Here is a 17,983-nt window from a genome sequence, read left to right as displayed (position 1 = left end):
TGAACACCATTCTTTAGCCACGAGGAAAAGGGAGAGATTCCTACTTTGAGTCATTGATCCTGTCTTGTTAGCAGAGCTTGGCTTGGGACAACATAGCTACATGGTTACTGGGAATCTTCAGTTATGATCTGATCTGGCCACCATGGTGTGTGGCAGATTTCTGTGGCAAGTCACCTGGAAGAGAAGCTGAGTAGGGATTCAGAGACTGGAAATCAGGCTCATGGCTTTTACTATATCAGACTGTGTTTTTTGTCCCTAAACCTAGATTTTTTTTCTTTTGCAGTAAGATGAGTCTGACTCCTCTTCTTGTTCTTTAGGGGTCTAGGGTGGCACTGAGAGATGCTGGTAAACACAGATGAATGTCCCTGGCCTCGTGCCAGCTAGTGACTCACGCCTTCGCATCTTAGTTTCCTCTAAGGTATAAGCTGGGGCTAATAAGAATAGCTGCCTTATTAGGGTTGCTGGGAAGCGGTGAATGAGATAATGCAGGTTGAGATTAGCTCAGGCTCAGTTCACCTTCAGAGACAAAGATCTCAGAGCTGGTTTGTAGAGGAGCTGACTTTTTGATTCCTCATCAGAACATTGTACAAACTTTATGCAGGCCTCTGTCTCTTACTTGGAGCCTACAAGTAAATTCTAAACTTCCATCACGGTCTTATTAATACACCTGTATTTAAAGAACACAGTGAAACTCAAGATTCCTATTTGGAGACCAAGTCTTCCAGACTTTGATCATATTCTAATTATATTTTTCACTGTTTAATTTCAGATATGTCTCTCTTTTTTGTTTTTTCTTATTTTTATTTAACTTTTAAAAAATTTACATAATAGCCCCTGTTCCTTCTTCCTCTCTTTCTTCTTTCCCCACCACCTACTGCCATACCTCCCCTGCTTCACTTCTCAGAAGAGGTAAGGCCTCCCTTGGAGAGTCAACAAAGTCTGGTATACTAAGTGGAACAAGAGCAAGCCCCCACCCCCTGTAATAAGGCTAAGCAATGTGTCCCACCATGACCTTGGTAGGACAGAGCATAGAGATCTCATCCAAACACAGCCAAAGCAGTGTGAGAATCAGCTGGTGCTGGAGCTCTGCCTGCAACTTTGGAGACTTGGAGACACTAAGAGAACTGAAGAGGGTAGGGAAGGAAATAGGAAAGGCAGAGTTTGTTGGGGAAAGTGTTTTCCAAGTTCCTAGGAAGGAGGTATGAGCAACTCAGTGGGAGAGGGTTTACCTAGCATATATAAGACCCCAGACTTAACACCACACACACACCATGATATCAAACATTTTTTTTTTTTTTGTTTTGGACAGGGTTCTGCTTTCTTATTTTTCCCATACAGAGAAATATTTTCAGCCATATTGGTTGTTAAATCATAAATATCAACGTGTATTATATAAATTGGGAAACTGCAGTTTTAAAAAGGAAGGGGTCTGTGCAAAGTTATCAGAAAGTGTGTCTATGACCGGGGCCTCCACGACCTGTGCTACGCTCCGTCTGTTGTACATCCACGTGTGGATGAGTCACTTGGGGCCATCACTCAGCCAAAATTCAGTTCAACAGTTGCCCCGCCTCCTTCCCAGACCGAGCAGACCCCAAGTGAGAACAATTCTGTGCAAGAAGACTGAAATGTAATGTTGTGTGCTCTCCTAAGATCAAAGAGAAAGGTGAGGAGGTCTTGAGCTAAGACATGTGACAGAGCAGTTAAGACGCAGGAATCTGAACGGACAAAGGCTACAATGTAAAAATCCTACTAAAAAATTGTAGTGTTTGAAAAACTCTAAGGGGCTCCAGCCCCGAAGATGAAGGAGAAAAGAGGCATATGAAGGCTGAGAATCATACAGTGCTCAGATGGTGTTGTGCCCTGGACTACAGCAGAGAGTTTGAATTTTCTTCCAAAAAACAGAATTTGTTAAATGCTTATCTGTGCAGTATGTGAAGTTGCTCTGGTGGGAAAGAATTACACAGAGAATCTAAAGAAGACATTAGTGCTAACTGGGATGTTTTAAAGGCAGATGAGCACGGCCAAAAGAGGGGGCAGGAGCTCTGGAGGAGGGAAGGGACAAGAGGCTGACAAGATGGTGGATATGTGAGAGAAAAGCCTGACTTAGCATATATTATTCCTCACTGAGCAAACCCTATAGACTGGGCCCTGTTTTACAGATTCTGTGTGTTTTCTCTTGCACGGACCTTACAGTCATATGTAGCATTGTTGCTGTTCTAATCTCTGTTTTATACATGGTGAAACTATGGACCATGACAGAGAGGTAATTTCTTCAAAGCACACAGTGAGCCTGAATCAAGGAGGTGCGGTCCAGGCCTTTGGGCTAGCAGCATGGGACTCTCCACATCTAGTTGGCTACTGGAATTTGTCTTCGATCTAGGCTCGGTCTCTGTGTGTCTTTTACAGTTCTAACATGTGTGTTCCTCCTGAAGATGAAGAATCTATGGGAAATAAGTCTAGGAAAGAATACAGTAGATTCTAGAGAGAATGTTTAAATTTTTTTCTCCACAAACAAGTCCTCAGAGCAGAGCAGCCTTCCTCATGCTGTGGCCCTTAAATACAGTTTCTGGTGTTGTGGTGACCTCCAACCGTAAAATTATTTTTGTTGTCACTTCATGACAGTAATTTCGCTACTGTCATGAATCGTAATGTAAGTATCTGATATGTAGGATATCTAATACACGACCTCTATAAAAGGGTCAGTCAACCTCCAAAAAAGGTTGTGACTGACAGGTTGAGAACCACTGCCTTAGCAGCTAGGCTGTAAATGCCCTGAAGAAGGAAGAGTGGGTGTAATTTGAGAGGCAGGTGCTCGAAAGAGAGAAGACTGAAGCTGACTAGCATGGCACCAAGTAAAGTATCTTTTAATTGAAAGGTGAAGCAAAGAGCTGTTTTAGGCATAGGGGGTAGGGTATGGCAGGGGAAACAAAGAGCATCTCACTATTTCTGTGGCTCAGGCTCTAAGAAAACTATAATGAACAAGACTGACCCTATCTCTAGTTCAGTATCAAAGAATTGGTGGGAGGGAGCCATATCAGTGTGTCTGCAATCTGTGTCCATGAATATATGTCTGTATGATTGATCACTTAGTTTATGAAACCTTTACTAGGTATTTTTCATGAGCTATTTTATTTATCCTTCATCACAGTGTCAGGAAACATAAAGATGTACTTCTATTGTTCCTACATAATGAATGAGTTTGCTAAGACTCCAGATCTTGTCACATGTTCAAGGTCATGCCGGAAATAAGTGACAGAGAGGGAACAAGATTAACACTTCAGTTTGAATTATTGCAAAAATTTCAGGATTGAGAAAGATGGTTAGTATGGAGGCTAAGAGAGGAGAGAGGGGAGGGGAGAGAGAGAATTAGTCTACAAATATATACGAACAAGGAAGACAAAGATGCTTTCAGAGACAAAGTGAGCACTTGGAGACCCTGCCTAGGCAGGAGGCGAATGAGGTCATTAAACCCATCCGCGCAGATGGGGGACCCTGGGGAAAGTTACAAACAAATGTCATGATGCAATACGGTGAAATCGGCTTACGTTAGTTCAGGCTGGGACTCAGCAGGGATTACACTGCAATCTTTGGGAAGACGGATCATCTGCCGGATGGGGAAGACACTTGCTCTGTTGGGCTTTTCCTACCACTTTCTAGAAAGGCCAGCCAGCCAAGGTCACAGAGCACATGACAGGGTGGACTGGGAATGGAACTTTGGCCTCTCGTTTTTTCTTATGCTAAATTCTGTTTCCAAGAAAGGTTCTCACAAAAAATTTAATTCAAAACTTTTGTGTAAAATGCTTCTTACTTGGGACTCCAGGCTCCGTTAGAGGTCATATAAGCTTGTTTCATACATTCTTTTGATTTTATTTTTGCCTCTCCAAATCAAAAATACAGTATGTCAGAGAGCTATGTTCATTGAAAAGATATGTTCACATCTTTTATTTTAATTTATTGATCACAACAGTTTTCTTTGTTAGCTTTCTTCTCCACTGTAGAACTGTATTAGCACTCATAACGATATCTACCCATGCCACTCAGCCCCTATAACTTACTCAGTTATTTCCGAGGCACAGAGAGAAGTAGCTTGTTTTACTTTAAGTAGCAGATCACTTACTTTCAGCAAAGAGTGTCCCTTTGCTGGTTTCAATTTCATCATTGATAAAAGGGCAGCTGGTGGAGAGCTGTAAAGGGGAATCAGAATTTCTTCTATGAAAAGAGCATTTCCTTCTCTATAGCAGTTGTCTCTCCAAATGCAACCTGCTGTGAAAGTGACCCTGGGACAGCAGAAAAGGTTATCATAGTGTCACAAAGGTAGAACCGTGACGTGACCTTAAGTCTCTGTTTCAAATCTCTGATTGTCTTCTTGCTCTTTACCACCACACTGAAAGCTAAACCAAACCATCTGATTTATCCCGGTGTTTTCTCTCTTCAGGTCACTCCCTTTCCTATGTCCTGTGACCTACAAGATGACTGTGCCTGTCGGGACCCTGAAGCCCAAGAACACAGCCGGAAAGACCTTCGGGGATACAGTCATGGCTAAACAAAGGAATTGTCCAAGATTTCCCAACGCCAGGACCCGCATCCCTCTGGTATTGATTTCACAGTCTGCTGCTCAATGAAATGGCCTCTCCACACCAGGGATCCTTAGCACCCAACCGGTCTGCCTTTAATTTCACCCAGGAAGAACCAACTGTGGGGCAATGAACTGAATCTCACCATGTTGAATGATAGAATGGCATACTATCCCACAGTCTAAGATGGATTACGTACACAGCATGTAGTCCCAGAGCCTCTGAAAATTCTAACCATTTGTCACATGACCACAGCCCAAAGCAACAACAACAAAATCATGTTTTCTATCAAGGAGTATGCACATCTGTGGTTAGTGCACATGCATGCATACACACCCAAACAAACATCTGTGTGAGGGCAGTTTTAGAAAATAAGCAGAAAACAACTGGAAAAACAAAACAACAACAAAAGCGCATCTCACTCTTGCCTTTCCCAGGCTTCCAGCCAACACTGTCCTTGGGAGAAAGAGACTTATAGAAACTACAACAAGGACTGAAAAGCAAATATAACTCAGAATCCAAGTCACAGAAAATGTAGTGCATACATCATTATGTAGGTTTTGAGACCAGAAGTGAATGGTTTGTGACTATGAATCTTCTAGGGAACTAGGGACCAAGAGTAAGTAAATATTCCAATGGGTGCAAAGCTCCCCATTTTATTCTGCTGCCATGGGAATTTTGCCCCAACACCAGGGTGTAAGGCTGAGCTGGAAATGGCTTAGGACTGCAGAGTCCTGTATTCTATCAGCTCCCTGCTTGAGACTTGAGGTCTTCAAATGCCTTCCAGATCCACCCGTTCTCCAGATCTCCCCCTTCGGACCACACCTGCTGCTATTCCTGCTGCTCTGCCCATACACTGAGTGCTCTTTGGTGGTAGAAACTAGCTTAGGACAGACTCCGTATAGTCAACTAGACTGCCTTAAAAGTGATTCATATTATTTCAGAGTTCCTCACTTCTTGGCCCATCTTCAAGAAAAAAAACTTTAACAGGCTTAAGTCCTCCTTGAGTGGACTTCTTATTCTGGAAAAGACTTGAGAGATATCAGATGCTCAAGCCCTTCCTGAGAATATCTGAACCAGTGTTAGATTTTCTAATCAAGTGGAACAGTGTTAAGCCTGGGGATGCTGGGGCCACCAGAGGCTGTTGGAATGCTCATGATTTGGATTACTATCCTTCTTTAAGTTTTCCCAGCTCCCTAGGCTGGAGCAAGCTTTGGTCTTCAGACTCCCACTATTACTCTAAGCAGATGCAGTTCTAAAATGTCTTGGATATGAACAACGTAGGTGGTATTCTAGAGGAGGAGAGGAACATTAAGAAGTTCTGGAGATCCAGACTCAGCACCCAGCACAGTCACCATACTTTCCTAGATGCTAGGGCATCTGTCCACATTCACTGTTGATCTCCACTCCTTCTCCTCCTCCCATATTTAGTTTTCAAACATTAAGAGGAAATGAGTCAACCGTACATGGAAGCTAACAATGTATGCAGGGCCTCTGTTTTTCCGGTTACCTATACACATCCCCTAAATTAATATGGGAAGAGATTAACACAGGTTGAGGTGTATAGAGTAGTTAAATTTGATATAATTTGTGAAACATGCAGCTGGGAAGCAAGGAGATGGCAAGATCTAAATGAACTGTATAACTTAAAGATGACAGGATATCAGTTGATCTCAGGTTTAGTGGGAATAACTAGTACAAGCAAAGTCTGGAACAGAATGCAATTGTCAGCCCACGTGCAGCCACCCTGCATCTAAGGGTTCCATTGGTAATCTATCATGCTCCCCTTTCTACTAGGACCAACAGCAACTCCACAAACTGTGTTTTCATATTCTGACCAATAGCTTTTTCCTACTGACCAAGAATATTTGAAAAGCTATTTATTGACCATCAGTGGTTTGTAATATCAAGAAATGTATCAAGGTGCTTTTCCCACAGGTGCCCACAAATAAGGATGCAGTGCTTAGACTGTGCAGCTTGTCCTGTATGAAGCTTGTCCTCTGCAGTTGAAGTCTAGAATGGAGAGGTGGCCACTGATGTAATGGCCAAGTACTTTGGATCCTCCAAGAGCATATCACATATATACATAGAGCACTCCCCACTCTAATTACTAGGACCAATCCTTAACAAAATATGAGAACAATTAACTCTCCAGGATCCTGAACCTTTTGCCAACCCTTCAGGCCCCTCTCTTGACTAGATATGTTGTGTCAGCTTAGAACAAGCTAAAGAGTAGTACAGGACCAGCCCATCCAACAATTATGCCCATAGTAGTACTGAAACCACCTAAGACCCAAAGATGACATTATTAATAGTAGAGTCATGGAAACTGAAGAAAGAGCATAAGAATGTCTGTCAATCACTCCTCATCCAAGTCTCTCTTCCCTCCCACTGTCATCTGTCCCTACTCTCCAGCCAATTTCTGGAGGCTGGCTCCTCTTTGAAGATTCATACAGTGAAGTGGGCCTTTCCAGGCAAAATCCCATCCTGTTTTCTCCTTGCTGTCAATCAAACCTGCTAGGAGCAAATTCATATTTGCTGAGCCTATTAGATAAAAGAAGCTACACAACTGGTAGCCTGTCTCATGCCCACAAGGGATGTGTAATTCAGAGGATCTTCTCTTAGTGCAGGACAGTCAGCTGTATTTGTGCAATGCACTGATTCTCAGTTTCATTTTCTTCCTGAGAATAAACTCCCTGTCACATCCCCTCAATCATCTGCTCCAGACAATGGGGTAATCAGGAGGAGGCGGGTCTGCAACACTGTTGGACAGCCACAGCTTCGGGCCCCTAAAGCACAGTTCTGCAGCTGAAGAAGTATCAGGCTGTTAGCAGCAAGGAAGCAAAGACGAGGTGGACAGTTCTCTAGGCCCCATCTGCGAAATTGTTCCAAACCGCAACTCACTGTCTGCCCAGAGGACTTGCAATACCCCTAGATTTTGTGCCAACAACCTCGTATGGGAAGTCAGTGTGGGAAGGCAGTCAGTCCTGGGGAAGTCAGTGTGGGTAGGTGAAGAGGGGTGTAAAGCAGAGGAGAGATTAATAGTCTTAAATAGCAGGCTTTTGGAAAGGGAGGAAATCAGCTGCCGCACTTGGCCTCAGCACACTGGGCCACTGCCGAGACCATTCTCTGTCTCATTCCCACTTTGGCCAATGCTTAAATGCTATTTGTTGAAAATAATTCTTTGGGACAGATTTCAGCTACCTCCCTTCCAGGTTCGATTTAACTTGGCTTTAACTGTCAGTTTGTTAAAGGTCTTACCTGTGTGATTGTTTTTAAAGAAATAAGTAGAAAAAGAAATGAAAGAAAAGGGAAGAGCAGAAGAGGAGGAAAACTATAGTCCTGTTAAGTGTGTGTGTGTGTGTGTGTCTGTGTGTGTGTGTGTGTGTGTGTTCTGGAACTAGTTCAAGTGAGAAATAAATTGATGGTGACAAAGTTGTAAGGATAGAAATTAATAGAAGACAATATGATTGCACAGAACTAAAGTGTATCATCAAAACCTAAGAATATGAATCGTATTTTTATTCTTCCTCGAGGAAACTGTTTATTCTACAAAGTATGTAGAGATGACACAGAGATTTCTCCAGAAGATGAAGATGGGATTTTATGGCACTGTCTGCTGTTTTCTATACACTGTGGTAGATCCAGGAAGTAAGGCATTTTCTCCCTTGAATTACTTTTAGTGGGACATTGTTTTTTTTTTTTTTTTTTTTTTTGACTGTCTATGGCAGAGGGGTCTGGGGGGAGTTAATACCGGTTTTACCAAATGTTAAGGAGATAAACTATGTCTTTGTCCTTGTCACACTATAAGTTATTTATATTTGCCAGTCTGGCCCTGAATTTCCTGAAGATCACACTCAGAACCATCCTCCATAGCCCAGTTCCTAAGAAGCTGCTACATGACCAGACAGGTGATCCCAATGAATTTTGAGGAAGAAAACAAAGTAAAGAACTAAATACAAAATGAATTTTATAAAATCCTCTTTTTGTAATTTATTCAAGTTTTGCCAAATTTCTAGCTGTTATTTCCTTTGTAAGAGTAATGTAATAGCAATGAAGGTAGAGGTTTATGTGTCTGCACAAAGGTCCAGAATGTTTGACTCCAGGCATTAGTCAGTTCACTCAGTGATCTTGAACACGTCATCAGATTGCCTCCACATTTGCCTCAGTTTCTCTAGCTGAAATATGGGGATACTACTACTTACCTACCTCACAGTGGGAGGATAGAGGATCATGAGTCCTTGAGGCTTTTACATGGACTGTGTAATCTCTTGTAGATACCACCTGGTGCAAAGTCCCGAGGTTGTTGTTCAAGAATTCATAGGTCTATTGCCCTTTTCAGACCTAGGGAGCGCTTGACTGACATTTCAAGGCATAAACCCAGAATGCCTGGATTACAGTTCACCTTAAGAGAGTGCACAAGGGACTTTTTCTCTGTAGATAACTGCAAGTTTCTCCTCCCTTGTTCTGGCCTTTACCAATTCAACAATTTGACCAAAATCCAGTGACTTCCTACAGTGTAAAAGTCAGGCTCCTGCCATCTGGTTAAGATTTGGAGGGGGCATTAATAATTTGCAGAGTAAGAGGGTCTGACATCTTTCCTCCAGAAGATTCCTCCCTTCCTACACTTAGTTTCCACATCATGTGCTTCAGTAATAAGAGCGATAACATTCTGAGTATAAGTTGGGCTTCTTAAACTTCACACCAGCAGTCAGTGAGAGGAGAACTATGAACAATTATTGAGTTACTGTCTTGGGTCTCTATAACCAATAACCTGTCTGCAGATTCCTATCTATATAAAGATATTATATATAAATAAAAATTTACATATATATGCACATGTATATATAGTTGTACATATATGTGTGTATATATATACTTAAATGTAATATTTACAAAACTGTGATCTCATCTAGAGAAAATGTACTCATATTACAAACTGCTCTTCCATATTTATGTATCATATTATACCTTTTTATTATTATCATAATTATTGAGGTTTTTTTCTAATTATTATGATCTTAGAATCTGTTTGGCACCTTCTGGAATACAACCAAAAAATATGACTCTTCATTGAAGTGCTTAGAATCTGTTCTCATGAGAATTCTACTGCTCTACTGTAAAAAACAAAAACAAACAAACAAAAAAAAAAAAAACAAAAAAAGCCACAAAAAAACAAAAAAAAGAAAGAAAAAGGAAGAGAGAGAGAGAGAGAGTTAAAAGAAAGATAAAAGCAAAGTAAACACCAAAAACTAAATACAACTCTAACCTTCTTCCTGTACCTCACGCGCAGAACGTGCTGCTCTTGGGTTGGGTTTTTATTTTTCCTGTTGATGTGTTTTTATGGATCTAAGTTAAGCTTTCAGCAATATATAAAAATGTAAATAGTTAACTTTATTTATTAAGAATGTCATCTTTTTTAATTTATATTTACACAATGGTTCATCTAATTTATTTTTTCTATATGGTTTTAAATACTCAGACATATTTTGCTGTTCATGGTATTTTTTATCCTCTTCTCATGGATTTATGTTTTCATATTGTTCTTTCTGGTCTCAGTTACAGTTTGGATCTGACACACATACACAAAAATAATGTCAAAGACAAATATTTTGCCACTGTTGATTACTATACCTTAAAGTTCTATATTATGAAAATATATAATAGCTTGTCTGTTTAAACATATTGTTGTGTGTTTTTTGTCTACTGTAGAGTCTTATAGAATGGACATGTGTGCATGTGTGTGCGCGCACACACACATACACACAATAACATGAAAGAGAATATGTGAGTATATAACTTAGAAAAATCAATGAAAAACATTAAATTGAATTTGATGTGTACCAAATCTTCTACATAATTCCTAAAGGATATTTATATTTTGTACATGCACAACCTAGCCAACATTATTATTCACTGTAAGACATTTCCACTTTGTGGCCCTGAAGCATACACCACTTGTCACTATATATTGCTCTTTGAACTCTGTCTTCAACAATAACCTCTGAGATTATTCTTTATTTTCATTAAAAAGAACCAGCGAAACAAAAACAAAACAGATCACATCCTGTCTTTTGGTTATAACATGGTTGTTGCACTCTTGAGCTCACTACAGATGTTGGTACTACATAAACCTGTGAGGAACTGGGGGGTCCTTCAACATTCCATCATGTATTAGGGATTGGGACAGGGCTCTGGTTGTGATGCCTCTCTCTATGGTGTCACTGCCACTTCATGGTTGCAGGTGAAGAGAAGTGTTATTTTCTTCAATGTTTCAGCAGTTGGCAAGGTGCCCATGTTCCAGTAAAAAACCCTCTACCCAAGCTCATACAAGCAAACCTATTTAAACAAGTGTCAGACCAAAAACCAATAAAGTGAGAAGACTACCTTGGAAAAGGGATGTCTGCAGAGGTGGAAGGGGAACGAGACGATGAGGGGTGAATTTGATTAGAATACAATGTATATGTACTAAATTTTCAAAATGAATTTGTGTTAAAATAATAAATAAAACAATGAACACTTAGTCATCCAGTCCATTCATGTACCCGATAGCTGAGATGGAAATATTGCTGCTTTCTCTCTATGTAGAACATTTTTACTGTTCTCCAGTCACCAGTTAGTAGGTAACTAGGCAGTTTTTGGAAAATTATTAAATTGTTTTAAGGTTTTGTCTTCCTATCTGTGAAATGAAAATAAAATATCAACATCATAAGGTTCCTTTTTTGTTTGCTGTTTTGTTTTTCAAGACAGGGCTTTTCTGTGTAGCCCTGGCTATCCTAAAACTCACTCTGTAGACCAGGCTGGCCTCTTACTCATGGAGATCTGGAGAGCCCCCTGCCATGATTTATTAAGTGCTGGGATTAAGGGTATGAATCACAATTAACAAAAGTTCAAAGACTGATACTGTGGTTCAACCTAAAGACCCAAAAAGCAAAACAACCCATCACTGGCTCTTACCTCGACCTCAGTCAAAAATGGTGATCCTGCCTCCAGGAATTTCAGAATGAGACTATGTTTGAGAGCTGTTTCTTCCTGTTTTATAATCCTCTCTAGGGATGGTATTATAGGCTTGTACCATTGTGATTAAAGGCATGCACCGTCTGGTTTCTATGGCAACAAATGTGGCTACTGGGATTAAAGGTGTGTGTCATTGCTGACAGGTCGGTAAGGCTGGCCAGTGTGGCTGGTTTACTTTTCCAATCCCCAGGCAAGCTTTACTTATTAAAACACAAGTGAAATGTCACACAAAGGTGTGTGCCACCACTGCCCGGCCCCTTCATAAGGTTCTTAATTGTATATCTTTTTAAAGATAAGTTTTCAGTGATTTAGAAAATTCCTGCTACAGGTTGCATTGGCTCTCTTCATATTGAGATCAAAGGTGCTATGGTAAGCATTAATAACATACCAATTTTATTGTTGAATTTATTTTTAAAATGAATAAGAACAATTTACCCTAGCATGATTCTTTCATAGGTATTTTATAACAGTGGCACTGCCCACTAAGCTGTTGGCTGGCTGTCCCACCAGAAGGCATCTCAAAATACTTGTCTGTGTGCTGATGTATAAAGACATGAGTTTTGTACAAAAAACATTTGGGGGACATCAGTAAGAGTTATACGTAAAATCAAGACAAGGGAAGTCAGGACAAGCTATAAAAGCACAGTATACTGAGAGTCAGAAGGGAAGTCACTAGCCAAGCAACAAAAATCATTGCTAAATACTCCTCTACCCCATAGCTAGGTTTTAGTTGTTTGCCTGTTTTTGAGACAGGGCTTCTCTGTCTAGCTCTAGCTGTCCTGAGACTTGCTCTATAGACTAGGTTGGTCTTGATACAGAGATCTGACAGCCTCTGTTGGGATTAAAGGTGTGTGACACCACTCCTGGCTCCATAATGAGTTGTTAGTGATAAGACTCATGTGCAGTTAAATGCAGCTAACTATGAACATAAAAAGAATTTTATAAAATTTCCATGACTAACAAGCTGAGTGGCAGCAATCAGAACTTAGGATAAAAGCACTGCTTTTCTATTATTCTTTTGTTTTGTTTGTTTTGTTTTGTGTTTATTGGTTTTTCGAGACAGAGTTTCTCCATAGTTTTGGAACCTGTCTCCGAACTCTGGTTTTGTAGACCAGGCTGACCTAGAATTCACAGAGATCCTCTTGCCTCTGCCTCTTGTGTGCTGGGATTAAAGGTATGCGCCAATGATATTCATCACAGGGGTCTGTCATCCTCTGAGTAAAGTTTTCAGCACTAAAGGAACAAGGCTTGAGTTGAAAGAAAGTGCTGCTGTGGAGGAAAGGAAGTTGAGGTACAATCTGTCTGTGCCTTTGCGAAGACAGAAGGAGCTGGTAACGAGAAAGTGTAGGTGCTGGATGAAACGACGAGACCATCATTGCATCGATCAACCTAAGAAAGATTTCAACAATAAAGCACGGTGCTCTACTTGAAAAGGACTCAGGTATTCAATATTCGACAGGGAGCTAGGGTAATGGTGGCAAGAGTGGGGAACACAGCAGCTATGAACTGTGAGGAAGTCCCCGTAAGTGGCAGTGGAAAAGCAAAAATTAGAAGGACTGAGAGAAGATACACATGAATACCTGAGGAAACACTAGGTAGTCCCGGAAAAGCAGTGATCACTGCTCATGTGAAAATGTCACAGGACGGCTGTTTTTTATTGTTGTTGTTGTTTTGTTTGTTTGTTTGTTTTCAAGAAAAGGTTTCTCTGTAGCTTTTGGTGCCTGTTCTGGAACTAGTTCTTGTAGACCAGGCTGGCCTCAAACTCACAGAGATCCAACTGCTTCTGCCTGCCAAGTGCTGGGATTAAAGGCATGCACCACCACAGCCTGACTCAATGTCACAGGACTTTAAAAAAAACTTTTCTTTCCTGTTCAATGACTTAATTAGATAAAGTTATCATTCAGGAAAATAAAGTGAGATCAGGTGATCAGGATTTGGAAAACCTTCTGGGCATATGACTCAGAACAGAACGTTGGGCACCGATGGAAGTCTGGGTTTGATCTCTCCATTGCATGAAACAGGCACAATGGTACATGCCTATTATTCAAATGTGTGGAAGGCAGATGGCTGAGGATGAGAAGTTCATCCTTATTCCCAGATGCATAGTGAATTTTAGGCCAGATTGAAACATATCCAAAACAAAATAAATAACAAAAGAAACAGAGTTAATACTCTAACAAAGGAAGTACGGTGATGACGTCTCCACAGTAGGAGAGCACTGGGGAAGGTCTCCGAAGGCATCTGGGATCACAACTGTAAGAACACTGTGGTATCCTGAGAAATACTCTGCTTCTTAGCTCTTTTCAGATTTCCCATCCAAACTGGGATGAGCTAGGGAAACCATGGACAGTTTAAGGGAAGCCTAGCAAGTACTGCGGGTACTTAGAAAATGCTGCTCACCGCTCCTTTATCCTCTCCATTTCTCCACTCACATCCCTGACTCATAGCAGAAAAGGAGGCAGGCAGGTGAGGTGTCTGGCACTCATCCCAGCTCCCTAGTGTTTACATGGGGAAGACTTGCATCACTTTCATGTCACCAAGACAGACGCTCTGCAAGCCATGAAGCTTGTGTTCATCTCTGAAACAAGACAAACCTTGGCTGCAACACCAAGCTATTGCATGGGTCTGGAATGAACAGAAATTTAAAAAATTAAAATCAGCATGATCCCATAGTTCCTGGAATATGCTTCAAATGTGTGACAAGAAGAGCAAGCATGGAGAAAGCATACATTTCTTTAATATGAGGAAGTGGATCAGTATTTTCTTTTAATTCTAATGAAACACTGCGATTATAGGAATCACAAGACTCAGTCATGCTGATTAGAGAAACCAAGGCTCAGAGTTATATTGATTCAATTTTAAAATAATGAATGGCCCCAAATCAAACCCTAACCTTGAGATATATACAGCATAGACCAGACCTTTTCTTGTCACATTTTGTGTCTATTTAAAGCAAAAGCCTAAGTTAATAATATTCAAGTACCCTAAGGACGAAAGCTACTGAAGCTAAGTAGAAAAAGTTGATAGATAGCCATCGTTACAGGGTTGTGAAGGGTTCACCTGAATCTTCTGGGTTTCACCATCTAACTTTAGAGATTAGCACCCAGCCACCAGACACACAGTGTGGTTGTGTATGTGGGAGACTTTTTAACTAGAAGTTAACCCAATGGGCAATGATAAATGATACAGGCAGAGGTAATAATGCATATCAAACTTAAAAGAGTGAAATAGGGCATAACTGTGCAAAAAAAAAAAGCAACTGTTAAGCTCATCAGATCCTAGAGTGAGAGAGAAAACTAAGGAACCACACTGGATAAGAAAGTTTTAGACGTGATTGATCAGAGTTATACAAAGACCAGATTGCTAGTGATGCTTTAGTCTGAGTTCTTTCAGGATCATCACGGGAGCTGAAATACATAGAGTTCATCTGGGGAATGGTTTTACTATCAGAAGAGTTGTGTAGAAGTTTCTTCTAAGATAGACCCTTCCATCTTAGAGAGAGCATGTTAAGACATAGGATGTTCTGAAAGCAGGTAAGACATTTCATCCTGCAGGGAAGTTTCTTAGGCTCAGGAAATGTACAACTCAAAGACTCCATGGAGTCCCAGGAACTTACGACACACCAGGCTTCCCCTCCTTAGGAATAGACAGTAAAGAGGACTAAGGAGACATGCTCAGACAAGATAAGCCTAGAAGAGGCTCAGAAAAAATGGGATACCCCAAAACGATACTCTCCAACCCGTTAAGTTGCCTATACGTTGTTCAGTATGCTCCAGGTTCCAGCTTCCATGAAATATCCCTCTTGCCAGGGTAGACCGGTGATGCAGCTGTCAGAGTCATTTCTGCTCTGGTAAGTAATTCCTGACCCATATTCCTGTAACCCCAATAAAATTTATTGATTCACCAAGATGAATCTTGGTTGTATCTTTACTTTCATCTACTATCAGTTCCCTATTCAGGGTGAGTAGACATTTGCTTACATCTCTGCAAGGATAGTGTCATACAATAAACACAATAATTGCCAGGAGTAGAATATATATATATATATTCTACTAAAGTGTGTAGTTTTCCCCAGGGAAAGTCACTGAGGAGGTAAAATGGGAAGCTGAGGGTACTTATTCATTCTCCACCATGAGCCAGTGGTCAAGAACTTCCCTGAGGGTTTATGTAGCACATCTGCCTATCCTACCAGTAGGCACTGTGGGTTCTTGCCAACAGGAAAGACTCTGAGAAAAAGCAAGATGGATTGCCAAAAGTCAGAACAGCATATCTTATATTGGCAAGAAATGTTGGCATAGATTTGTTGAGATCGGCCACAGCTGGAATGTGGCTGAAAACTATTCCAAGGGTGATACACAAACATAGAGAATTTTAGAGAAAGGATTATCTTGAATGAATATCAATTGGAACAAAGGCTACTGGGGAAAGCCAGGACTCACCAGGACCAAACGACAGGCGAGAGTTATACCCCATTTGAGAAATATCATGGTGATATTGGGCAGTATTCCACACAAGCTGAATACTTTAAATTCTCCACACACATGAATCTTTTCTTAGTCCCCCTATAGGGAAGAGTTCAGATATTAGGGTGGTGTGTGTTCAGCTTCCCAAGTTTTTGTTAGTGATCCCTGTCTAACCTCAGGACTCTGTTTCTACCATGTACAGCATTTATTGGCTGTCAGAGTTCACCATACTGACCTCTCGGGACTCTGAACAACAAATTAAAGCTATTGCTGTGATACATAGTACCTAACAGGTGCTTACCAAACACTTAAGCAAAAAGGGAGAAACCCCAATCAAACAACAGCATATCAGTAGCTTCCAACATGCTACAGCAGGCATGGGCAAACTTCACTTAGCATACTTTTGTATAAAACAAAAAAACACACAAAAAAAGCAGTTATAAAGAAGCACAATCTCATGCTCATTATTTCATATTCTGTATATGTCTACTTTTATAATGCAGAGATAAATAGTGATTTCTGAAATTGTACAGCCCACAAAATCTAAAACAAAGTATGATTGTGTTAGGAAAAATAACTGATCCCTGCCATGTAAGATAATGCAGATATTTTTCAGGCATATGCCTGTTTCCATCTCTGTATATCCTGGCAGTGTCAGGAAGTCATCAACATTCCTGCGTTCATGTACCCCGGAAGTCGGGGATGCCACAGCTCTCATCACTCTGCTATACATACCGCCATTAGTATATCAGACAAAACAAAATAAATACATGATCATTTCTGGGCCCTACTCCTCTAGACTGGGAACTATGAAAGAATAAGGATGATCTGTTCCCTTAACAAATCTTCTGCAAGAGTCCAGTTTATGTCCTGAGTAGTTCAGGAAGCTATAGATAGGATGATCTCTGAGACAACGGCATGTGTGACTAAGGCCATACTTGGTACACTTTCATCTTTCTATGTACAATGCTATTAAAAATGAAGTAAAATAATGACTGTGCTCACTACTCTCTTCTCCTTCAACAGGAAGATGGGCAGGCAGGAAAAGAAGGCTAAATGCACAGATTCAGGGGAGATGCATTGCTCAGTAGTAGCTGATTATATCAGCATGAATGAAGCATTGGGTTTTGTACTAGACCAAGAAAAATAAATAAATAAGGAAGTAAATTTGGGAAACAGACTGCCCAGCTTTAAGTCTGGTTTTCCCAGTGATGCTCTGATTTTGAACAAATTTCTTCTTTTTTTTATTATTGTAAACTTGCCTTTATTTTTTTAATATTTCTAAGTTTTTTTAAAAAATTATTTATTTATTTATTTATTAAAGATTTCTGCCTTCTCCCTGCCACTGCCTCCCATTTCCCTCCCCCTCCCCCAATCAAGTCCCCCCTCCCTCATCAGCCTGAAGAGCAATCAGGGTTCCCTGCCCTGTGGGAAGTCCAAGGACCACTCACCTCCATCCAGGTCTAGTAAGGTGAGCATCCAAACTGCCTAGGCTCCCACAAAGCCAGTACATACAATAGGATCAAAACCCAGTGCCATTGTTCTTGAGTTCTCAGTAGTTCTCACTGTCCACTATTGAACAAAATTCTATACCTTTGTGTGACTCAGCACAATGGCCTGGGATTGGTGATGAGCATGTCCACTAGGATCACACTGGCCTGGGGTTGCTGATCAGTGTGTCTACTAGGATCACACTGGCCTGGGATTAGTGATGAACATGTCCTCTAGGATCCCACTGGCCTGGGGATTGGTGATGAGCATGTCCACTATCATCACACTGGCCTGGGGATGGGTGATGAGTGTGTCCACTAGGATCACATTGGCCTGGGGATGGGTGATCAGCATGTCCACTAGGATCACACTGGCCTGGGGATTGGTGATGAGCATGTCCACTAGGATCACACTGGCCTGGGGATGGGTAACAGCATG

At 40.9% G+C, this 17,983-nt stretch overlaps 1 protein-coding gene across 1 annotated transcript in view; it reads left to right on the top strand.

Annotated features, from left to right (window-relative positions):
• Pappa (pappalysin 1) overlaps positions 1-14,072 on the top strand; it is a 235,453-nt gene extending 221,381 nt beyond the window's left edge. The window contains exon 22 of the mRNA XM_050121835.1: positions 4,436-14,072. Coding sequence (XP_049977792.1) covers positions 4,436-4,543 — 108 coding nt within the window. The 3' untranslated portion in view covers positions 4,544-14,072. The remainder of the gene's footprint in view (positions 1-4,435) is intronic.
• The last annotated feature ends 3,911 nt before the right edge of the window (positions 14,073-17,983 follow it).

Source organism: Alexandromys fortis, unplaced genomic scaffold, assembly GCF_014885135.2.
Source record: "Alexandromys fortis isolate MF-2015 unplaced genomic scaffold, M_Fortis_MF-2015_v1.1 scaffold_183, whole genome shotgun sequence".
Lineage (NCBI taxonomy): Eukaryota > Metazoa > Chordata > Mammalia > Rodentia > Cricetidae > Alexandromys > Alexandromys fortis.
Note: the sequence above shows the minus strand (reverse complement) of the source record. Positions and strands in the feature narration are given on the sequence as shown.